Genomic DNA, 24,489 nt, shown 5'->3' with positions numbered 1-24,489 from the left:
TCCGCGTCGTCGCTGTTCCGGTGGAAAATAACCCCAAATGTGCGAGAACCCAACCGGCCCCGAACGCCGCTGGGGACGAATGGAACGCGGCCGCTGTTCCTGCTGCAGCTGGGCTTTGTTCAGCCCAATGTTCTGCTTCGAGCTGACCCGCCCTCCGTGCGGAACTACTCAGAAATAAGTGCAAAAAGTCCGCCAACAAAGAGTGCCACGTGCGGCGCTGCGTTCAGTGCCCATGGGGGTCCCTCCCAACGCAGGATGTGCTTTGGTTCAATGGGAGAAAGTGGTGGCAACGGGACGAAGAGGAAAACTTTGCACCATGCATCCAGCCGACCAACCAAAACCTTTTCATGTTCTTGATAAGGCAAATCTTGAGGACCTCAAGCAGCCGTGCCCAGCGCTGATGTGTCAACAAGAACTGCTCCATGATCTCAGCCCTGGACCTGCACAGCCATCAGCTGCTTGGAGGTGCACGAATGGAAGCTGGCTCCAGGGCTGGAGTTGTTTGGGTTAAGAGGGGACGGCAGCTATGGGCAGCACTGCGTCTCACTGAGCAGAACTGGGATGTGAACAGAGCTCTGAAGCGGCAGAAAGAGCAAAATTTATTTGGAGGAAAACAAAAAGAGAAGTGAGGAAAGGCAATGGAAGCAGAGGCAAAGCTGAAGCAGTGGATGTTGGTTGAGGGCTGGACACCTCTGCTCCTCTGTGTTGCTGCAACACACTCAGCACAGGATTTGCTCGCTGTCACTTTGGGAAGAAACGTGTTGGTGTAATCAGAGCACAGATTCAGGGGAGAAATATCTTCAATCAGTCAAAAATTGGAAGACAATTTGGAGGCACAAGACCTGCACAGAGAGCCGTGTGCAGAATGTGGCACCTAAAATTCCATTTACTCTTCCCAGTCTCTGTTAGCTGACCTGGGGGAAGATGGAGTTTCCACTGAAAACCCCCACTTTTTGCACTGTGATGGACTGCATGTTAATGCTGCTTGCTTCAGTGGCCAGCTCGCTGCTCCCAACGCCTTCCCTCCCAGTACAACCACCAAGCAATGGCCAAGGGAAGGCTCAGTCCGGTGACCAACAACCGCGGGTACCTATGAATGGAATTTGAGGATCAATTTTTACAGCTGCGTCGTTCTTGTTCTCCATAGCACCGTGTCTGCGTTGCAAATAGCGCAGCTTTTTGGGTTGGGCTGCTGCTTTAGGAGAAATCCACCTCGTTGGAAATGCCCCCTCCATAAAGCTGCGAATCTCTGCCCTCTGAGCGGCGCTCCAGGAGCGGTGTGCTGAGCTGACAAGGCAGCAGGACGCGTTCATCTCACTTTGGTTACCACACAGGAGCTGATCTGCCCTCATTTTACATCGCTGGCTTTTATGGGACTGCCTCAGTGCGACAGCAGGGCAGGCACAGCCTCATAAATGTCCACCTCCCCATCCATAACGCGTCTCGACACACACATCCAATCTGTGTTTGCACAGAGCTGCTGATTTCGAGACGGTTTTGGTTCCAACCGTACCTCCTTGCAGTGCTGAGGTTCTCCCTCAGGGTCTGAATTCCCAGACATGCAAAATAAGTGAAAATAAAACTAAGGAAATGAGGGATAAAAAAAGTCTGATGATTACCTCCCTCAGTGAAAACCGAATGGGAGGCAGCCACAGAGATGACAAAGTCCAAAGCAAATACAAACCTTGCATGTGTGGCTTCTAGGAAAGGAGGTTGAGTTGCAGAACAGCAGCATGGAAACCTGAGGGAGCATCCACAGCTCATTCAGAGCAAATAATGCTCTCCTTTTGTGGGATTGGCTTTCTGGGTAGAACTCTTAGAGCTGTTGCACAAAAACCAGGAAAGAAGAGAGAAAACATCTTAAGCAAAGGAGGATTGTGCACTTTAGTGAGATAAGAAGGGAGAGATGGAAGAAAGGGAACAGGAAATACATGCAAGCAAGTGCAGAGAGCTAATGATTTCCTAATGGCAGAGAGTAACACCCAACCTTTGATGTTCCCATACATAATAGATACAGCATCAGTGCAAGTATTTTGATTTCTGTCTTCCCATTCATTCCCCGCTGGCGGCACAATTCCTCCCTGACTCAGGGAATTCAGTTTATCTGGGGAAATGCAGCAGTTCTGTGCCTGGTTCTCTCCAGCCATACGATGCCAATGCTGTCAGCTCAGACAGAACCCAAACCAGCAACCTGTGCACCAGAGAGATGGACTTCCCCTCACCTCGGGAGAGGGTTGGTGTTGGTTGACTCCATCAGTCTGCACAGAACATGCATCCAAAGGACTTGCCATTGCTCAGACGCCACGAGGTGTGAAGGGGCAACAACAGAGGTTATTCATACAGCGCTCTGACGATGACAGCGCCGTGTGCTGGGTTTGGGTTTTGCTTTGTTGCCACTAGAGGGAGGAGGGAACTCATCGGACAGCAGGGCTGCCGGCGCAAAAACAAAGTTCTCTCTCCTGGCCTGCAATGGAACGGGTGGAATTCGGGACCTGCAGTCCTTTCCCTGCAGTTGGGTCACCTGAACCAAAGCAATTAAAAGCCAGCAGTTAATCCACGCTGCACCCAGTGCTGCTGATTGCAACGCTGGAAAAGTTTGACAGACTGCAATTAGTATCAAATAGATTATTAGTTGTTGACTGAAGCTGATACAGTCAGTAAAACCGAGCTGCACACTTTGTGCAGTGATTAATGACTCAATAAGTTGTTTCCTCTCTGGTCCATGACTCCCACCAAAGGTAACAAGAAAAGCAAAACCATTCCCTGCAAGGGAGCCCGTTTGTGCAATGAAGAAGTTTTGGTGCCCAAATACTGAAAACTGCTGCTGTGAGAGCTCAGTTCAGGCAGCAGAGGGGTTGATCCCATCTGCAATGGGGCAGGAAATGACAAATAAATGTGCTTCAGCTGCAGTATTCATCAAACTCCCAATTAAACGTCTACAACAAACCCAGAACTCAAGCCGACTTCCTTGTGCTCACAAACACAGCGCTGTTCTGCTTTGAGAGATGTAACCTGAAACTGCAAACTCCACATTTGGGCACTTGCTGACACTTTGCCAGCACTGAAGCACGAGGTTGTGCTGCCCAACTGGCCGGGGTTACTTAACATTGCTGGCAGCTCCAGAGCTGGGACGCAGCTGTAACTTTGGTTACACAGTTCTGGTTTTCCCCTTCCTGTGTGTGAGAGGACTTCAAATTCCGCTGCTGGGCCCGCAAGGCAGCGAGCTGGGGACGCTTCAGTGCAGCTCTGCCTGAGCCTGCGGGGCTGTGACACGCAGCAGAGCCAGTTTTGCTGCATTTGGACTCGCTGCCCATGATGGAGCTCACCATCCTCTTCCTCCGCTCCTGCCTGGCACTGCTGGCCATGCCCATCTACCTGCTGTCCTTCCTGGGCATATGGGAGCCGTTCTGCAAGAAGATCTTTTTCCCTTTCTTCTTAGAGAAGCTGACTGTGATCCACAACAGGAAAACCAAGAAGCAGAAGCAGGAATTATTCCGAAATCTGCCCCAATTCACCGGACCGTCGGGAGAACTGAAGCTGCTGGAAATCGGCACAGGATGCGGAGCCAACTTCCAGTTCTACCCTCCGGGCTGCAAAGTCACCTGCAGTGATGTGAACCCCAACTTCCAGCAGGGCCTTTCGAGGAGCATGAGCAAGAATCAGCACATCCACTACGAGCGCTTCCTCACGGCGGCCGGGGAGGACCTGCACCAGGTGCCCAGCGGCTCCGTGGATGCTGTTGTCTGCACTTTGGTCCTCTGCTCAGTGCAGAGTGTGAGCAAAACCCTGAAGGAAGTGCAGCGCGTGCTCAGACCGGTGAGTGCTTGGAGGAGAAGTTTTAGGTTATTGCTGTGAGCAGCTATTGCAGAGGCAGTGCACAAGGGGGAAAAAAAAGAGAGGAAAAGGGAAAAAGAGGAAAAGGGGAAAAGGAGGGGAAAGGGAAAAAGGAAGCGAAAAAGGAAGGGAAAAAGAAAGGGAAAAAGAAAGGGAAAAAGAAAGGGAAAAAGAAAGGGAAAAAGAAGGAAAGGAAAAAGAAGAAAAAAAAAAAGGAAAAAAAGAAGAAGAAAAAAAAAAGAAAGTTTTTGTTTTTGAGACTACAACCCAGACCCGGTTTATAAGATAAGAGTGAGAGGCACTCTGCACCGCTGGGTGGTGCAAAGCAATGGAAATGTGACAGCCAAAAAATAAAACTAAAAAGGGAAAGCTGGGTTAATGTTTTGATTTTGTTGGGGTTTTTTTGTTGTTGTTGTTCTGTTTTTGTTTTGTTTCGCAATAGGATTTCAGCCATTAAAATGCTATATTCCCAAGCCAACACCAAAAATCCAATGAGTTTTGTTGGGACTTACACATTCCTCTCAGTCTGCATTGAAACAAAACAGCACGTTAGCAACTGTAGTGCAAACAAAAAGGCAACAAACTATTGCTGCAATCAAGGAGGGACCAAACAGGGACATCCTTCACGCTTCTGAAATATGCACTTTGAGTCTGTGCTGAGGTCAATTCCAGTCAACATCAGAAAAGCAAAGGGAGGGGAGGGAGAATGCAGTGAGGTGAGGGAGCTGGGTGATGGGCACTGGATGATGCAGTGAGGTGAGGGTGATGGGCGCTGAGCAGCGGGGAGGGCAGCGTGTGTTCCTATGGCACTGAGCTGTGTCCAATCCCCAGGGAGGCGTTTTCTATTTCTTGGAGCACGTGGCCGCGAGCCCTTCCAGCTGGAAGCTGTTCTGGCAGCAGGTTTGCCACCCGACGTGGAAACTCGTGTTTGACGGCTGCTGCCTGGCCAGGGAGATATGGAAGGATCTGGAAGAGGCCAACTTCTCGGAGCTGAAACTGCAGCACATCAGCGTGCCGCTGCCCTGGACTCCCATTAAGCCGCACATCATCGGGTATGCAGTGAAATGACGGGGAGCGCTTCGTGCTGCTCACCTCCACAGCTCCTGGGCGTGATCAAAGAGCATCAACTAATCCTTGCCAATGAACGTAAGCAGCGTGGTTGAAGACCTTAATAAATGTTTGATTCAGACGTGAAATGGAGGAGGAGGGTCAGTTTTGTGAATATTTCTAAGCTAAAAGTGCTTCGCTGGGTGTGCAAGAAAGGCTTTAGAACCATACACAACCAACAGAGTTTTAAGGTTGGAAAAGATCTCTGAGGTATCCGCTCCAACCACCCACCTACCAACAATACTGTCCCCAAATACGTGGGCAGGGTGGGACCCCCACACCGCCAAAAAAGCAGAACAGCAAAGCTTGACAGACAAAACAAAGATGTGAACCCCTCTATCTGCACCTGCGGGTGCCCCCAGCTCCCCACCGAGGCGCCAGGCCCATGCTGAGGGCTCCACTGGCATCCACGTCCCTCTCCCCGCACTTTGAAGGCTCTCTGCCCTTATCAAACCAACGCAGAACCTCTGACACACAATCTTTGCTCAACAGAGAGTTACTTATTTGCAAAGAAAGAACGCTGGGAGGGTAACACCCATTGCCACTCTGGTTGCTTGGCTGCCTGCCTGCCCTTGCGTGGCCTTCAGTTATAACACAACTTGCCAGCAGACCATTAAAAGCCCTGTGCTTGACACGCTCAGGGATTTCTTTAAGGTGTCCTATGGGTCCCTCAGCCCCATTAATGGTCATCAGAAGCTGTTGGTGACCGTTGGTGGCCCTGCCGCCATCTTGTGCCCCTGAAGGAGGATGCGGCCCCGGCTGCCCACCTCCTCGGTGCTGCTGCTGTGGGTCCTGAGCAGCACCATGCCTGCTATGGTGGGACTGTGGATGTCCATGGAGGTCCTTGTTGGTATTGATGGGATGGAGGTGGCCAATGGGTGGTTTGGGGGAGCACTGGGAGGCGGTGGGAGGGGGGCTGGGCCTATTGCTGCGCAGCTTCCACACCAAGCTCCATGTAAAAACTTTGTCTGTCCCCAAATTTGATGAATTCACAAAGCTGCAGTGGCTGGGGCACCCTCGCTGATGTGCACAGTGAACCTGAACGCAAGAAATACGCCTGCAACCAGGTAAAATGCGTTTCATGCAGAATAAAACACCCACGTTTTCTCTCCAGAATCAGCACTCCAACTTCAAACATTAAAAAAAAAAACACAGCAAGTAACACAGCAGATGGGAAAAAACACCACCAGCACCGCCAGCAAACACTGCAGCCAATGCACCAAAGGCTGCATTCGAGCCCCACAACCGACTTCGTTCTGTTCTGCAGAGTGCGGACGGCGGCCGCTGATGGACGGCAGCTCGGGATCCAGGATTGTGGGAGGCCACGAAGCCCCATTGGGAGCCTGGCCGTGGGCCGTCAGCCTGCAGGTGCACCTCGTGGGGGTGGAATTTGCCCACGTGTGCGGAGGAGCTTTGGTCAGCGAGAACTCCGTGCTCACCGCCGGTCATTGCACGACGGGACGGATGTGGGTATCAGTGCTGACAGCTGCTCTGTTGTGGAGAGGGAAGGTTGCAGATCTGCAGATCGTTACCGTGGGCGCCTTTAAACAAAGTGCCAACGAATGGGACGTGGGGTGGGCAGAGATCAGCTGATGCAGAACCCATCTGCGGCCCCGCGGGTGGCACTGAATCTTGGGAACACACTGCTCAGCTCCATCCCTTTGGGCCCAGGTTACATCTCTGTTGGGTTGGGGGCTTTCTTTTCACTTTGCCTATTTTTTTTTCCCCATGAGCTTTTGGTTTTTCAGTAGCCCTTTCTAAATAAGCAAAGCAGAGGTTAAATTGACCTATCTAAACAAGCAAAGCTCACTGAAAAAAAAAACCAAAACGTTGTAGTGCTCAGCTGAGAAGCACAACAACTCTGTAGTGCTCCACTGCTTTTCCCAAGTTCCATTCCCACTTCTTTCTTCCTGCTTAACAAACAATGAATTCGACACAACTCCTTTTCTTTGACAAAAGGGCACAAACCTTTTAGAAGAGGCTTTTAAAGCGCACTCGAAGCTGCCTTTTGGCCATCCCAACACCGTAGTCGTTAACACAGTTGCAAAATCTACACAGAAGTTTTTGCAAGCTCATGCTGACTGCGTTCTCCCTTAGGGACCCGTATTATTGGAGAGCTGTGCTGGGCACAGATAGCCTTTGGAAACACAGCAGACATGCAGCAAAAAGAAGCATCACTCAAATCTCCGTGCACCCCGAATTCAACAGAGAGACATTTGAAAACGACATCGCGTTATTTAAACTTCATTCTGCTGTGCGCTACAGCGATTACATCCAACCCATCTGCTTACCTCCTGCACACCCTCAGCTGTACCCTGACAATGAAACAAAGTGTTTTATCAGTGGCTGGGGACGCACAGCAGAAAAAGGTAAACGTTTGTTGATACACCATCAGCTCCGGTGCTGAGGTGAGGTTTCAGTCCCTCAGGTTCTCTGCGTTTGCTCGGGTTGTGCTCTCGCACCATAGCATCATTTCATCCTTCTGCAGCTGACGATCTGCTCTCGGTGCTTTTGCCATTGAAAGCAGATTAAGGCTGCCCAGGTGTAACTGAAAGCATCAATGCGTGACCTTCCTACTGAGGATCAAGCAAATAAAGGGAAAGAAACACAGCTTTCAGGGTCACAATACGCTTAAGAGCACTTGTAAAAGAGCTCTTCTAAAAGAGCTTTTGTCTCGAAAAAGAACAGCTCTCACAAAGCGCCCTCTCAGCTCAAAGGTCCCAGTTGGTTTCAGGTGCGGCTGCTCTTTCACCACAATGAGTGCAGGTGATGCAACCCCAGCTGGCACCGTGCGCAGAGGGGGGGTTTGGAGGAGAGCTGAAGGCTGTGTGTCATCACTGGAACAGAACCCGTGGCATTTCCAGCAAGGCCAACGAGCCGCACTGTGCCATGGGAAGGCAGACCTCTATGCTAGCACATGTCTGAGCTGTACACAGGTTCCTTTAAGCTAACAAAGCAGGACACCACAGCGAGAACTGCTGCACACAGCAGCAGCAATGCCTGACTTTTCTATCTGCTGTCTTCCGCTAAAGGCAAAATCTCGTCTGTGCTGCAAGAGGCAGAAGTGGAAATCATTCCTTTTGGTGTCTGCAACAGCTCTGATGCATACGGAGGTCTGATCAACGCCAACATGATCTGTGCTGGCTCTCCATTAGGAGGCGTTGATTCTTGCCAGGTAAAATCCTCCCCCCATAGAAACCATGGAGGGCATCCTGGTGACCACTGTTCATAGCATCGTTAATTAAAACGGCCCAAATGCTAGAATGAAAATAGATCCGACTGGAAAAGAGGCATCACAAACAGAAAGAGAGGTGAAACGGCGTTTCCAAAAAAACCCCCGCATCTCAGAAGTGTGCACAAAGAGCTCAGCTGTAGGAAAGGCTGGGCTAACAGGAGGAGCAGCACCGCGGTGTGCAGGTGTCACATCGTGGCACAGAGATGATGCACAATGAAACACGTGTGCGCACACAACGGATGCATGCAGTGTGCACCACGATGCACCCTGCGTGGTTTCGTGCTTTGGAAAGGCAGCACCAGCACCGGGTGCTCAGCAGCAGGAGCTGCATTTAAATGCTGAGCCCTCAGCGTCTCTTTCTCAGAAGCAACAGTTCTCAGGTCAGGAGCCCTGTGCTAAAATTGAGGCATCAGCTGCGATGCGGAGCCATTTATAATTAAAAAACAATGCATTCCTAAGTGTGTCATTAGTCTGATAGACTTCCTGCTTCCCTCAGCTCTTTTTCTCTAAGCAAGTGATTTGGCACAGATTCAGGCTGTGTTTTCATCGCTGTGCTTCCTGGTTATTGCAGACATACGTTGTCAGAATGTGTCTTCTGCACAAGGAGCAAAGCTGCGTGGACAGGACTCAGAATGCAAAGTCAGAGAGCGTTTCTGACCCTACTCAGCTCCGTGCTGCTCCCAATTGCTCATTAAGATCAGTGGATTCATTAGCGGTGCTTCTAAATCGTTTCCTGGAGGGGAATATAGTCACTAATTTCTGTTATTGTGTATTTATAGGGAGACAGTGGAGGGGCTTTGGCGTGCCGCCACCCCATGGCCAACAAATACTACGTGCTGGGCATCACCAGCTTTGGGCTCGGCTGCGGCCATCCCAGATTCCCCGGGATCTACGTCCGATTGGCTCCATACAGAAGGTGGATCAAATCCCAGCTTGTGCTGAGCAGCTCAGCCACAGCTCCTGCCAGCAGCGCCCTCCCCCTGACTGCCATGGGGATGGTGCTCCTGTACACCTCCTAAAGCAGCATCAGCACAGCACAGCTGGGCCGGTCCGTTCAGCTCATGTTCCACAAGGGGTCCTGGAGCAATAAAACGTTGTGTGCATCCAACCTGCACGTGTCAGCAACACTTAAAAAAAAAATCTGCACTTGTGTCATTTCTTGTCAATGTAGGAACTACAGCAGGGTAACAACAGTGAATACAGGCATCCAGAGGTATTTTTTAAGGATGTGAGGTTTCAGACTGTGATAACCTCCTATCTTTTCTGAGGTTACATGAATTCATTACATTAAAACTCATTAGCGTATGTCACAATGATGACACCACGAAGATAACGTGATTATCAAGTGTCTGTTTGTCAGAAGGAAGCAGTAATTTAACATCTCACCACCTGATGCAGCGTGTTCTACCCTCACTTAAAGGAATGCTGATGTGTCTCACTGACTATCTTGACATTCTTACAACAGAACAAAATTTCCTTGAGAGAAATCGGTGGCTTTCTCTTGTGAAAAGCTTCTCCCATGGACCTGCATGGAGACTGCAAATGTGAGAGTTTTAGGTTGATGAGAGCAATCCTAAAAGCGTGGAATATGACATTAAAAACACTGCCCAGTGCTCCCAAATGTGTGCAATGCATTTACCATCTTTTCTGCCTTTGATATCTGTACTGATAGGAGAAGTGGTAACGACCTCGACCCTAATAACGAAAATGAGTGTAGGAACTGCACCAGCTGCAAGCGTTTTTCCCTACCAGAAACGCAGGGACTATGGAATCCCAGCACGGCTCTGTGCATGGCACAGACGCTCCCTCTGCTGGGTGACTGTCAGCAGAACACGCAATGGTTTCAGTTACCAGAGGCTGAACTGAAACAAATACCTGCACAAGGACCAAAGGTGCTCTCCTCCAAGGACTGCAGACAGCACAGCACTGCTGGGAGGACACACGTGGGAAGAGTTCGCTGGTGTTGCTCCACCATCACACACTGCTTTCTGACCCCATCAGAAACAGATGTTCAGAGCTGCTGCAGTCCTGGGTCAATTAAAAGCAAGTTGGACAAGAAATAAGGAACATCAGAGTTATCTTTAGGCGACTTTATTTACCAAGGTCAAAATCTGCAACCATCTAATTGTTTTGACAGATATTTACAGTTCATATGAAGCACATACGTTGGTTTGGAACAAAACAGCAGAGCAGTTTGGTACTACACCTCTCAGGATACAAATTTCGTTCTCTATGAAGTAAATCCAAAATCAGTACTTTGTGATGAGTGATTACTTAAAGAGCAAACCCATGTTGCTGGTGAATACCTCCATGATGAAAAATCCAGCTGCTCTTTCCAAAAGAGGATAAGCACTGCCTAACCTTATGCCTGGCAGCACTCCGTATTTGCTCCACTTGCTGAAATACAGAAAGAATTGGCCACCATTTTTTTTTTGTACAGTCTTAACATGTGATGACTTCTGTTATTATGATGATTCCGTATTACAAAAGAAAGTAAAGGAACGACAGCACGCAGTGAGGATGAGGATTCTGCACAGAGGAGCTGTCACACCAGTCCCAGCACTGCAGATCAGTCCCTCTGAACGCACACACACTGATGGCAGACAGTGACAGTCCAATTTTGGAGGTGCTGAGCACTCCCCAGGAGCAATTTACTCATCTAATGGCTTTCTCAGCATTGCTCGTTACGGCTGATGTGCAACAAAAGTGTCTTTTTGTGTCTGACATGACTGAGAACACGAGCGTACGCTCCAGTCTGGCCTAAAGGAAATGTGTTGTGGATGATGGACGCGTTCTATCCAGAAAGTCTGGAACAAAAGTGTTTCTACAGCCTGCTAACAGTGGGACTGTGGAGCGCAGACTCTCACAGCACGTGCAGGAGCTCTGCTTGCTCAGAAACCCATGAGTTCAAAATGAGTAAAAGAAAAACTGACCACAGGGAAAGCAGTACACATCCGGGGATGAGCACATCTCCTAGCTTCACTCAGGTCCGAGCTAGCACAGCGCACACACGGAGCTCTAACGCCTTCTGCACAGCGCAGCCCATAGTGCAACTCCTGCTGACAGATCTGGAAGCAGGATCCGACCCTAACTATGGAGAACAGTGCATTGATTCATCATGCAGGAAGCGCTGCGCACGCGTTGGTCTGTGTCATGGAACGGCGGAACAGCTGAGCTTGGAGGGAGCTCTGGGGGTCAGGAGGACTCCCAGCGCTGCCCCACGTGGATTTTAACACCCAGAAAGAGCCCTGGTCACATCAAACACAACGCCTGCCTGAAACAAATCAAAGTGATACCGACCAGCATCTGTGAGAGCAATCAGATCTGATGTGCAGATATTATCAGCTGTAGGGAAAAAAGCCCCGATTCCTTTTTTTCCCCCGACACCCATTTCTTCTGTAAGTTGCCTACAGACATATAAAATTAATTCAAATATCTCCTACACCAAAGAGGATCTCATTTGACTTTGTGCTATCCATAAAAATATACGCTTGAAAATCTGGTTCACAAAATATTCCATTTGTTTACTAAAATGAAATATATAAACTGTCAAAATACGTATATAAACTTAATTTTCGGAACTTGTGAAGATCACAATTCAGCTACAAAATATACCGACCGTCTACCTGTTTGCAATAGAGTATTTTCTTACAAAGATACCATGACTTTGCAAAATATCACCTACTTTACAAAATTAGTCCAGAAGTTTCGCACCACTTTCAGCATACAAACCACGGAACCTCATGAAACCCTTTGGTATTTTCTTCTGTTCTCTGCTTCATCCTACTTCTATTTGGTTTACGTCCCAAAGCACAGCAGAATCTCCAGACAGAATAAACAGTGCATATTTCATTGTATAGATATCAGCACGCCATTTCTTGTTCCATTATAGACGCCTGTTGTGCCCAGCAATTAAAAACAAACCATTGTGAAATCATCCAACTTCTGTGCCCCGTTCCTCATTCTACCAAACTGTGCTTTAAAGACAATTGCACGTGTTGAGCTCTCTGAAGTCAACACCAATCCGTGCACCCAGGCATCTTCAGGGCTGCTCCTCCTGCTGCTTTCTGCAGATCCTTTCCTAATTTGATAAACACAGCAAACATTGAAGGAAAAACAAAAACAAAAAGAAAAACCTGTAAAACTGTCAGCTGAAAAAGAGGAAACATAATTTACGCCTCGAGCACAGGATTAGCTTCTTATCACCTGCACCTGTAAAGAGCAACTTACAGGTTCAAATTAAAATATTTACATACAGATAACTGAAAGGAAGAGCAAGGATTGAAAGAGTTAAGAAATCAAAACATACACTGGTTATAAATGTTACTAACAATGTTAACTATGGCAAGGATTCCATTCCATCCACGTTTTAATTGAAACCAAATATTGTCCCCATGACAAGAGGTAAAAACTGCCAGAGAAATTCTGATCACCTGCCTGGTAAAACACCAAAATCCTTTTGTTGTAGATGCAATCTTGACTGTATATAAAGTTTCCAGTTGTGCCAGCAGGAATTGTGGTGAGGTTTTCTCGTCTCCTTTTTGTACTTTGTCACCAACACGTTGTAAATAAAATCTATACAGTCCTTAGGTTGTGAAATCTAGGTAGAAAAGTTTCACTTTTGACCTTTCATCTAGTTAAAAAATTCAGTATAAAATAAAAAAAAAAAATTCTCTGAAATTTCAACAGTCCACCAAAGTTTTACCTCCTTTTCTTACACGCTTTTATGACAGTAAAGATCTTTCAAAGTTTTTAGCTCTTCAATTAGAGTTTTGTTCTGGTTTTCCAGGACTGCAACTCGGTTCTCCAGACATTTCACATATTCCTTCTTCTTCCTACGGCACTCTCGAGCAGCTTCTCTGCAACACAGAACAGAAGTCCCTGTTGTTTACCTGAGATTTGTCTCTTTTGCAGCGTTACAATACTGACCAACACGAAGAGAGAACTGAAATCATGAACAAAACGAATGGAAAGCTGCACCACCACAGGTGGAAAGCGTGACATTGAGCAGCACCTGGTAACACCTATCAATCTGCAGGGAAAAAACTGTTTTCCTCCGATGGTGTGGGACACACAGAGCACAAGGCACATTTTGATCAAAACTTCCAATTTTTGGTCACTGTTTGCAGCACATCACACCGGTGGCAGCAGTGTTAGCCTACATGAATGACCCCTGTCCTCTGAAGACACATCTACCCCGAGAAGGAAAGGCTGAGGGAGCTGGGTCTCTTTAGCTTTGAGGAGATTGATGGGTGACTTCATTAACGTTTATAAATACGTAAAGGATGAGTGCCAGGAGGATGGAGCCAGGCTCTTCTCAGTGACATCCAATGATAAGGGGCAACGGGTGCGAGCTGGAACATAGGAGGTTCCACAAAAACATGAGAAAAAAGGTCATGGTGAGGCTAACAGAGCACTGAACAGCACTGCCCAGGGAGGCCGTGGGGTCTCCTTCTGTGGAGACATTCAGAACCCGCCTGGATGCACTCCTGTCTGACCTGGTCTGGGTGTTTCTGCTCCAGCAGCAGGGCTGGATGATCCTTCAAGCTCCCTTCCAACCCCTGACATTCTGTGATCTCAGCACAATGCACTCACATACCTGTTCTTCATCAGCCTTATCTCTCGTTTCAGCTGCGGATCGTCTGTCTTACTGGACTGTGACGTCAGGGTGACAGGAGATGTCATGACCACGGTCTGGGGGAGGGACGTGGTGGTCGGCGTGGTGCGGATCTGGTAGGTCTGCATGTCCCCTGATGCAGCTGTGGTGGTCACAGCACAACACGTCAAAACGTGGCAGCGTTACCAAGAAACACACCTGTGTTACTGATCAGCACTTGTAACCGATCCCATACTCACTCTGCACTACCACCTGGTTGCTGGGCACGAGTATCTGCTGGCCATCTGATGTCTGTGCATACTGCAGGATTGTTGTGCCAGGCTGAGTCCCGCCAGCATTTGTCATGGTTAAAGTCTGCAGGCCTTGCACTCCATCAGCGCCGGCACCGGCCAGCTGCAATCCATTTGCAGCAATGGCAACTTAAGGAGAGAGGGACATGCAAGAAAATATCTGTATGTTATAAAACACAGATAAGGCTGCAGAATGTACATCTCCTCCAGTCGGCAAATCTGTATCTCAACCCACTGCTGAAAAGCACTGCTAATTTCAAAAGGCTTTTCATGAACCCATCCCTGGGGACAAAGGGGGAAAAAAGTGGGAAACAGCAATATGAACAGCAAGGCCACAGAACATGGGGGGACAGGAGCTCCTCCAGGCATCTCCTGCGGCCCACAAGGAGCCTTTTGGTGCAGATCTCAGGTATACAGTGGTACCCAATCACAGCTTTTGGACTAAATCTAACAGGCTGTTCTGTGTTTCATACAAACATCCTTTGAACGCCTTGTCTGGATGTGCAAAATTTAAGATAATAAAGCAGAGTTTACCTGGAGCCTTTTGACACCAGTCTGGTTTCAGACAGGAAACGGTACTAATGTTATTAACTATCAGACAAATAACCAAACCTTATGAATTTCATCTTAGTCTCAAATGTGTAAGAAACAGATCTGTATTTTACAGATTTTATTTCTGTTTGGCAGAGATCTGTGGAGGCAGGCACACATTTTGTACAACGTACTGTACTGTCCAGTGCTTGTCTGGTAGATGGGTGTGGGAACAGACATGGACGTGACAGTGGAGACCCCAGGACTTTCCTCATCTCCTTTTCTATCCCTTGTATCTTCAGAAGAGAGATCTTTCAAAATTTTTCTGTGAAAAAGAAGAGTTCATCAGCTGTAATGGCAGGCAAAGATCACAAGTTACTGCAGTAATAGTTGCCAACTACTGTCTCTATTTTGCATTGCAGAAATGAACACTGTTTGTTTGATAGAAAAGAGTTTGAAGATTACCAGAATTTTGCATGAGGTGACTGCGTCCAACTCTTTCTGTAATTACATTTTTGTAGTTTTTAAATTCTAGGTTTTTTATTTAATCATTTGAATCATTTCATGTGTTAAGAGCAATTCAAGACAGCTACTGATTTGTAAGAGATCTGTGTGTGCAGGTCAGCGCAAATCCCACATTTTCAGTAATTATCCTCTAAAAGCCTGAAATCCTTGGACTGGTAAACCTGCAGTGAGAACCTGCAGCAGCCAGAGCAGATTTCAGTAACCTCCAGTGTGCCAAAACGCTTCGTACTGAAGTCTGCCTTGTACTGCAGCTGCATCACTTCATTTCAGTACAATCCTGCATCAGAGTTTCCACCACAAGCATTTTCCAGGGGTTTATAGCTGGCCTAGGAAGGGATTTTTCTGAGTTACAACTTGATACTCAGTTCTCTCAAGAACAAACCTTGGACACCCAGTTAAAACCAGTTTGCTCTGCCTAATGTCTGAATAAACGAGAAAGGAAAAGTAAGCAGAAAGTTACTTCAGGAAAGTTTAAAGTAAGATCTTTCGCTCCGTCAGCACACAGCGAGACAGCTTACTTGTTCCCTGCATTTACAACATCATGGAGTGAAATTAGAGCTGATAAACAATTTTCCCTGGGCCACATCACCTCCAAGTCAACCTCCAGCCCGTTAAGTCAAAGTTTCCCTGCAGCAAACGATAGCTCACGTGGCATCCTCAACTTGTGCAGTGCACGAGCAGATCCAACCCGTGTTTCAAGAGGAGGAAAACAAGGCAGGGGTCGACGGAACAGAGAAAGCTGTCGGAAGAAGCTGCTCTTTTGGATTCCAGTAACAGCACGAAATAAAGCGCGTGCAGCACTTACCGGTAAGATGGACGACGCGCTAAGATCCCCCGAGCTTTCTGAGTAGAGCCTATGCTGTCTGATGAGTCCTGAGAATCCTCGCTCTCAGACAAAGATGACACCTACAAAACACATCCCATGTGGGTACCCTGCGTGCCACGGAACAGAGATGCAGAACAGATCACACGTGTTATTTTTGTCCGAGCTGCAGCAGCACGAAAATGACACAAATGCGGCTGATTACACAGAGGAAGAAGAAATGGTGGATTTCTGGACTCAGTGCTGTCTAATCTCTGGCAGTTCTGTTTCACAGTCAAACAGAACATTTTCACTGTAAAAGCAAAGGCTGCAAACCTATCAGCTCCCTATAAATAGAAAACTCAAGAGATTCTCCTACCATAAGCTGACAAACTTCCACCACCCGAAGCCAATGGCCCTACGACTGCAGGATTAATCCAACCAGAAATTCTAAAACAATTTGAAGAAATACAAATAAAACTCTTACAAACCCAACTACCTAAAGAGCTGACGTGGCCTGCAGAGGTACAATGCTCCCAGATGAATTTGTCTGAGGAGACCGAGGGAACAGAAACAGGAACACCATTTATGTACAAACACATGAAATAAAAGTGTTCTGCAGAGAAGAGCAGCACGTTTTGGTGGCCAGAAGATGAGAACCAAGTGACAATAATATTTAAGGCAGAAACATATCAGGGAGTAAATACATAAAGTTATCTCCAGCCTCGTCCCACTGTGTTCTCAGCCAGCTGCCAAGTGTAATTCCTTCCCTTGAAGCTCCTTATTAAATACAAGCTAACAAAACACGTCCTCGTACTTATCTGTGTGCCAGCAACAAAAATGCACACAGCTCTGAGAAAAGCTTCTCTCACTTAACTGCTGCCACTGCCTCAGAGATAAAAAGCACAACCTACTATCAACACTTGGAAAAAAAAAAACAAACCCACACTGCTCACATATGACCTTTTTCCCTCTGAACAACAAGGCCACGATGCTCATAAATTATCCAAAAATACAGGGTTACCTTCACTGGGGACCCTGCAGTCAGAATATAACAGGAAAGGGGCTCAAGGCAGCCCAGTAAATCGGGTGCTGAGCTGCTTTCAGCAAGGTGAAGCGTGTTTTCTTTTCCACTATCAGTTATAGCAACAATGGTAGCTGAAGAAGTGTCAGTGGTTTTCTTCTCATGGTTTATCAGTTGAATGTCACATGAATAGATAAGCACAGCTAAAAAGATGAGACACCAAGGAGTGTTTCAGCACAGCCCTTCCACTCGCTTGGTGGATTGATGCAGTTATTTCAGTGTAACTTCAATGCCTTGCTGCCCAGAGGGCTCTGCAGCCCAGAACTGAACGGAGCTGCAATAGATTCAGCTGTCGCTCCCCAGGGCACCTCTCTGAAGTGGCTTGAGCAAAAATCACATGGCGAGTGAGTAAGCAAGCAGAACAGTTGGGTACCACAGACATGGAGTCACAGCGCACGTGGTGAGCAACCAGCAGCTCCCCCACCATCACTCAGGTCTGCCTTTTCTTCACTGCGTTACGCTGTGCTCTCCTTACTGAGTTACTGAAGCACGCTGGTTGCATGTCTGCTAAGAGCACCAGCTAGAAAGCTGTGGTTTGGTTTGCCTGCTTTTCTTTTTTTATAAAGGGAGGTAATATCAAACAGCTTAATTTCAGTGACAACTTTAGCACTACAGATAACTTCTACCTCAAATACTCAGTAAGAATGGTGCGTTCCCATCACCCTTTCGCTGCACTCTCACTATCTCTCACAGATACTTAGCAGACTGAGCTGCATCAGACAAGCCTTCACAAGTCTTCTTGTGCACGTAGAACAGGATTCCTGGTTATTCAACAGACACTTTGTGGTTACCTGCACTGTTTGCACCTGGGGTGAGTGGATTACAGAAGAGGACTGCGCTGTCTGAATCACTCCCTGGACCTGGACTTGCTCTCCAGGAAGCTGAACAACTGTCAGAGGAGCAGGACCTCGCAGAGACATCTGCAACAGATCAGAGACCGTGAACAAAGCACAGCTTCTGCAGCAGTCAGAACACGTGAACACATGAAGGAAAGCTAGAGGAGAACATGCATCAGCAGAAGCTTCTTTTAAGTCAAGCCCCAGAAGTTATCCTGCAAAGATGTGCATTTTTCAGGTATATATCTGCATACAAAAAGGCTGAAACTGTTACTTATTTGCCTCAGGTAAGGGAGAAAATCAAATACGCATGATGGGCAAATGATTCAAGTGCTGCAACTTAAATACAGGTTGTCCTAAATGAAGGCCAACAGAGCAGAATTCCTCAGAACCACAGTGCTGAGGAGAGCAAAGCATACATACACAGCCTGCTCCCATATTTCTCCATCAGTGTTCCCAGTTAAAGGCCCACATTTACAGCACTTCACCTTTGCTAAAGGTTAGATTCCATCTCAGGGGCGACTCACAAGCAGAAATACGAGCACTGTGATTCCCACCAAAGTCAGCAGGAGTTTGGGGCACTGAAATCTAAACCCAGACGAAACCATCAACAAGTCCCAGGGCTGAGATCAAACCAACAGCACCAAAGCAATGCAGAAGGTGGCACGACTCGTGTGCACGTCGGGCTGCTTGCCCATTTTTAAGCGATGTCACGAAGCCGTGGTGCAAAGATTTCCAAGATAAGAACAGGAGCAGAGCAGGGCAGAAGCTGACTGATCTACTTGGAAAGGCAAGGCAGAAGGGCGGTATGGAAGGTATCAGCCATGAGAGTAAAGAAATGAGGCAAGGAACACGAGTTCTGGCCAAGCAAGCAGAGCAAAGAGCAGATTTTTCCAAGTAAAAATTACGGCATCTCTTAAAATATTTTGCTCCTTAATGTTTTGCAACTATCGATTTCAATTAATGTTGTAGCTGAAATCTAGGCTTAATTGGCAAAACTTTATTACTGCTGCTGCTCCTGTATAAAGACTGTAAAATAAATCACGTTCCATTAGATCTGCAGTGGATTTCTGTGTGGATTTTGCACGAGCCTTTGTGCTTGAAATTCATCAAGTTACACACGCAGAAGCACAAGTTTCCTCGCCACACTTCTCCACCAGTTTTATTAATCTGCAATGTGTGACCAGATGAAGGAATCGTTCAATCTCACACTGACAGCTTTGCATTTAATGCTACCTGGGGTGCATCACAATATCAAGTTGCACCGGCATCCTTACGTAAAACCAGATCCAAAGATCAGCCCACTGCAGACCAACAGCAGGACGCCTGCTGGAGCTCTGCAGTCTTTGACTCATGCAGTTATCCAAGTTTTGCATCAAATTTAAAACACTTCCATAGATTACCCAGCGGACAAGCTGCAAAACATTGGTTCACAAGAGTGCTGCAGACTTTACCTAGAGAAAGGTGCTTCAGATGCAGACATTTGAATCACGAGGAAGTCAGGTTAGAGCTTTGAATGTGATGTTACCTCCAGGAAACTATGTCAAATTTCCAACTCCATACGCTTTATCACATTAAATATATTCATGTTGGGCTAAAATCCAAGTGTTTCCATGGTGCTGAGCACCCAGAACTGCCATTGCTACAAAAGGAGCTGCAAATGATTCTTCTGAAACGAAATGAAAGTCAGGCCCTCGATTCGTTACCGAGCAGCTCCTGCAAGTCAGGCTGCTGGCCGTGTCAGAGCACATTCCACCCAACCCAACTGTTGGGCTGCATCTGCCCATCTCGCTCGCATGACATTAATTTTGGTCTTCTGAATACACACCCTTTTATTAATTGTGCTGTCCATCAATATGTATATTTCTCTCAACCTTCTCTCGTTTTTTCCTTCTCCAAGTGTTTCTAAAATTCAAGAATTAATACAGTTTGTAGCACGTGTGAAAAAAACGTGGCTCTTAACCACCTCAAACGTTTGCCGAGGTTCGGCCCAAGCTTTACCTGTTGAGCAATATGAGAGAGCTGAGCTGCCTGCAGTGCTGTACCTTGTGCGGCCGAGGGCTGGGAGGGCGGCACGGAGCTGCTGCCGCTCTTGTGCACCTCTTCCATAATCAGCTACAAGAGAAGGAACAAGTTCAGTTGGTTAACAGTAACTCGGAACAGGAGGCGGGAGCCCGAGCCATGCTTCAGAAAGTCTCAGTGCTTTTAGCCTCGTTTGCACCTTTTTAATTAGTTCAATTAGCACGCTGCCTCCCCAGGCCTCAGAGCAGCACAAAGCAGTGCCTGTGATGGCCCAACGCGGCTGAGTTCTGATCGCTGGCACCGCCTCAGGCCCAGCGCTGAATTTGCTGGGAAGAACATTTACCGAATATCCCGAGTTTTGGTGAAAATGCACCATCAGATCACGAGATGTGGGAAGAAAACCTAAACAAAGCAGCTCTTAAAGAAAATGATTTCCCCAATGTTTCGCCGAGCTCGCAGCCAAATCCATCTTCCAACAGCTGAAGGTACAGAAACACAAATCAGGAATTCAAAGAACACAGAGCTGAGTTTGAAACCCCGCGAGAATAAATGGGTCTCCGCATAACAAACCAAGCAACGCTTCTCTCATCTCCGAGATCTTATATTTAACTGTTCAACACGACCTGACAGCAAGGCCCTCCCAATGCTGGGGGATACGGCGATGTAAAAACGCATGCTGTTGGGTGGGGGGAGTGGGTGGACCAGCCGGGAGCAGTAAGAGATGATCGGTGAGCGTTAAACATTTTGTCACAGAAGGTTTCAAACTGTTGAGAGGACAGTTGCTATGAGACTGGAAATTACATTTCTTTCTGTGGAAATGTGAGTCATTGATTTTTCCCTACTGAGATAAACCACAGCTCTCTCAGCCTGACGTTTACTCAGAGGGTAAGAAGTCAGCACGCACCAGGAGCAGCGTTCGTTCACGCAATGAGGATCCCGGGGCAGAACTCCTCAGCAAGTCACTCAAACCCGGGCTTTACGGAGGGATAAGCGAGGAGAGGGCAATGGTTTGGTGCTACACGAGGCCGCGTCCTTCACGCTGCAGGACAAACACCCTCAAGCACCCAGTCCAGCTTCCCACTGTGCAATTCGCCCATTGCTTCAGCTTGCAGCAGCACGAGGAAGGCTGGATTGCAGAGTGGGTCCGTGGGAGCAGTGCTTGAGCTGCACGCAAGCAGCCCCATGCACTCCCTTCTCCCATTGGTGCTGCTGCAGAGCTCACTTCAGCATCTCAGGGGCTGTCTGGCTTTGTTTTTAAGGAGATAAAATAGAGAAGTGAAGGCATTCAAACATCTCACAGCTACAAAGGACAGAGAGCAGAATGAACCACACCCATCGCAGCTTTGTGTTCCCCCTCCTCTTGCTTTACCGAGGCAAATCTGCATTTTGCACCTGGGCAAAGGGAGATACGTACCAAATGTCACCAGTAAACAGGGCACTGTCAAACTGAAATCCAGTCAGCAGCAAAAAGCTAACATAAATTTCCAGTGCTGCAGAAATAACCCAATCATCTCTGTAGTGCTAAACCACATTCCCCGCTTCCCCCACTCCTTCACTGCTCGTCTCTGCTTGGCTGTCCCATGAAAACTCGCAACAGCAAAACTGACTGCAAGAAACAATGAAACTGATAGAAAACCACTCAAAATAAACAAACAGGAGAGAGCACAGAAACCTTTGCTCATCTTTCTCCGAGAGGTGTGAAGTTGTACTTACAGGAATAAAGAAAACAAAATATTTCCCATCACAAATACATTTTCTCAAGTTCATTGCAACGCTACTTGCTCGGCAGAAATCAACTAAAGGTTCAGCCAACATCCATCAATTTTGGTAAAACAAAGTAGATTTGGCAGACAAACTTCACACAGTGAAAGTTATTCTTGCATTTTACACCCTCCATGGGATGGTACCTCCACAGCTGGGCTCTGCACACTGCCTGATGTGCCTCTGCCCTGCCACAACAACCCACGCACCTGGAAAACCAGGAACTTGGCACTGGAAGGGCCTCTGGTGAACACCTGGAATGCTGATTACCATCTCTCAGCTCTCAGAAATTCAGTTCCAGCGAAAAACCTCAACCTGAAGGGCTCAGCTCAGAAGAGAAGTACTGAAGATGGGAGATAGGAGGGCTGCAGCCTTCACTGCGCAGCTACAGCTGCCTCCAGCAACAACAGAACGTGCATTTATCAGAACTGGCTGCACAGTTTTGGAGTGAAGGAAGAGTTTTGCACCACGAGGGGACATAGAAGGGTACACATGAACTTGCAGCACTCTGCATGAAAACCACTTTTTATCATTAGATGGGGGAGGTTGATGCTTTTCAGAACAAAACCTCACAGTCACTTCAATTTACGTGAAAGGACGCTGCAACGGCAGCACTACAAAGAATGGATTTGTTTGAAAAGTTGTGAGAAGCGACTGCCACCACTTCCAATTCCACTTCACTTTGGATTAGTGGCCTCAGATGGAGCCCCAAAGCACAACTGGGGGGCAAAGAATGAAACCACGGAATACAAAAGCTGTGCACAAGGCAAAGCACTGCGAGCTGCAGCGTGGGATCACCAAAGGAAGAACCCACCTTCTTAAATCTAACAGGTGGAAGGCCTGAATTACACTTCAGTATTGAAATGCTGTAAGAGGGACTGATTCTTTAAGGATGCTACAAAGTCAGTGTTCAAAGAATAGTGGAGACTGAGTTTTCTCTTCAAGTGCTAAGTGTGGAGTCAACTCTTGGAAAGGGGAGATAACAGCAGGACAAGGGGAAATGGTTTGAAGCTGAAGGAGGGCAGATTGAGGTTGGATGTCAGGGGGAAGTTCTTTGCTGTGAGAGTGGTGAGGGGCTGGAACAGCTGCCCAGAGAGGCTGTGGATGCCCCGTCCATCCCTGCAGGTGTTCAAGGCCAGGTTGGATGGGGCCCTGGTATTAAATGGCGAGGTTGGTGGCCCTGCGTGTAGCAGGGGGTTGGAGCTTCGTGATCCTTGAGGTCCCTTCCAACCCAGGCCATTCTGTGATTCTGTGAATAATCAAACATGGGTGGATATGATCACAGAAAATAATTTCAACCATTTGGTGAAAATCCACTCCACCACATACTGAAATTTTGGATTCCTTAATGCCTCACAGTGTGCTGCCCTCGCCAGCAAAAGTTGGTTGCTAAAACACTTTCCGCTTCACCTTACAATGAAGATGCTTTAGGAAAGCATTTTTCACCCAGAAGACGGACAGAGCTGCAATTCTTTTTCCAGTAACCACTGAAAGCAGTGAAGGACAGCGCACCTCGTGCACTCAGCCAGGAGGAGCCCGGAGTCAGACTGCCCGCTCAGCTCACAGCCTTGGCTGCGTTCTGCACCGCACCGACAGTGCTTTCCACGCGTGTTTCCTTCCACTCTGCCCCCCGTTTCTGCCTCAGCAGCGCTCCGAGCACGAGAAACAAAACCCCGTAGGCTTCGAACGGACGGGGCAGACGGCCCCGCGGGGACCTCGGGCTTTGTGAGAGGGAAAACGTCGCTGAGATCGTTATGAAACGACACCGCACGGCCACCTGGAAGCGGCCCGGGGGCTGCGGGGCACAAAGCGGATGGAAACGCGCGTCCGGCCTCAGCGCTACAGGACCGCCACCTCCGCCTCGCGGAGCCGCACGGGGAGAGGCCGCCCAGCAGCTCGGGCCCTCCGCGCTCCCCGAGCCCCGCAGCGGAGCGAACCCTCAGGCGGAGCCCGCGGGGCCTCAGAGCCTGCAGCGGGCCTAGGCCGCACCCCACGGCCAGTGCTGAGGGGAGCGGCGCGGCCTGGCCTAGGCCCAGGGGTGGCGGGAGCGCCTCACCGGGCCCGGCGGGGGCGGGGCGGGGCGGCGGGGAGGGGGCGGCCTCCTTCGCCCGTTCTTACCTCAGAGGCCCTCCAGGCCTCGCCGGTGGCCGCGCGTAGGGAGAGCCGCAGCGCCCGTCTCCGCCTCAGGAAAGCAGCGCCGGCGGCATCGTAAACACGGAGGGCCCGCGCGGGACGCTCGGGGTGGGCGGGCTGCGACCATAGAGTCTCCGCGGAGGCCTCGCCTAGAAATCCCCACCATAGAGTTCTCGCAGCGCAGAGCCCCGGAGGTGGGGGCTAGAGCGCCGCTCTGGCACCGCCCACATCCGGCGGCTCCCGAGGACGGAGACCATAGAGAGGAGGAGGCAGAGCGCCGCCGCGGCCCGAGGGCGGGAAGGCGGCTGAGGTGGCGCGCGCAGGGCTGGGCGCGGCCTTATTCTCCACAGAGCGTCGGGCAGCGTTCGCTTCGCGAAAACGAATAAAACCTTTCGTTTATTTTCAGCTGTACAAATTCAGGCGTAAAATAAAAGACAAAAGAGCTGTGGCGCTGGATTTCACCACAGCAAAAGGCATGTTAAGAGAGAATGACGTATTGTAGAACGCAGACTTTTGCCCTGTAATTTATGGCTGATCTTTTATTTATTGAGAGCAGTTCTATTATGAAAAGGAATTTCAGGCAGGTTTAGTCTTAACTAAGGTCAAACGTCCATGAGCAGGGAGGATTTTGACCACCCCGGGGCGATTTTAGGGTTTTCCCTCTGCTGCTCACAGTTGTCATTACGACAAAAGGCTGTGGGGTAGCAGCGGC

General features: G+C 48.5%; 3 protein-coding genes across 7 annotated transcripts; 2 read left to right on the top strand and 1 right to left on the bottom strand.

Moving 5' to 3' along the window:
- The first annotated feature begins 3,100 nt into the window (after window positions 1-3,100).
- On the top strand, window positions 3,101-5,030 carry METTL7A (methyltransferase like 7A). Its single transcript, XM_042838302.1, has 2 exons — window positions 3,101-3,816; window positions 4,666-5,030. The coding sequence occupies exons 1-2, from the start codon at window positions 3,313-3,315 to the stop codon at window positions 4,900-4,902; spliced, it is 741 nt and encodes a 246-aa protein (XP_042694236.1). The 5' UTR covers window positions 3,101-3,312; the 3' UTR covers window positions 4,903-5,030.
- Window positions 5,031-5,121: 91 nt separating this feature from the next.
- TMPRSS12 (transmembrane serine protease 12) lies at window positions 5,122-9,275 on the top strand. 3 transcript variants are annotated; one of them, XM_042838299.1, is made up of 5 exons: window positions 5,122-5,791; window positions 6,209-6,407; window positions 7,039-7,310; window positions 7,974-8,116; window positions 8,956-9,275. In XM_042838299.1, the coding sequence occupies exons 1-5, from the start codon at window positions 5,689-5,691 to the stop codon at window positions 9,193-9,195; spliced, it is 957 nt and encodes a 318-aa protein (XP_042694233.1). In that variant the 5' UTR covers window positions 5,122-5,688; the 3' UTR covers window positions 9,196-9,275. The 3 variants fall into 3 exon arrangements, with proteins under 3 accessions (XP_042694233.1, XP_042694234.1, XP_042694235.1); XM_042838301.1 differs by lacking the exon at window positions 5,122-5,791 and adding an exon at window positions 5,890-6,008; XM_042838300.1 differs by lacking the exon at window positions 7,974-8,116.
- A 976-nt stretch (window positions 9,276-10,251) lies between these two features.
- ATF1 (activating transcription factor 1) lies at window positions 10,252-23,966 on the bottom strand. Of its 3 annotated transcripts, XM_042838282.1 has the most exons (8): window positions 23,763-23,966; window positions 19,863-19,976; window positions 17,817-17,945; window positions 15,945-16,045; window positions 14,809-14,939; window positions 14,033-14,212; window positions 13,776-13,935; window positions 10,252-13,035 (listed from the first exon to the last, which is right to left on the bottom strand). In XM_042838282.1, exons 2-8 carry the CDS (start codon window positions 19,968-19,970, stop codon window positions 12,891-12,893), a joined length of 954 nt encoding a protein of 317 aa, XP_042694216.1. In that variant the 5' UTR covers window positions 19,971-19,976; window positions 23,763-23,966; the 3' UTR covers window positions 10,252-12,890. The 3 variants fall into 3 exon arrangements, with proteins under 3 accessions (XP_042694216.1, XP_042694219.1, XP_042694217.1); XM_042838285.1 differs by lacking the exon at window positions 23,763-23,966 and having other exon boundaries at window positions 19,907-19,930; XM_042838283.1 differs by lacking the exons at window positions 19,863-19,976; window positions 23,763-23,966 and adding an exon at window positions 19,316-19,670.
- Window positions 23,967-24,489: the final 523 nt, after the last annotated feature.

Source organism: Centrocercus urophasianus, unplaced genomic scaffold, assembly GCF_019232065.1.
Source record: "Centrocercus urophasianus isolate 14NV4802_14NV808 unplaced genomic scaffold, USGS_Curo_1.0 seq_75, whole genome shotgun sequence".
In the NCBI taxonomy this organism is placed as follows: domain Eukaryota; kingdom Metazoa; phylum Chordata; class Aves; order Galliformes; family Phasianidae; genus Centrocercus; species Centrocercus urophasianus.
This window is presented reverse-complemented; position numbering and strand designations above follow the sequence as displayed.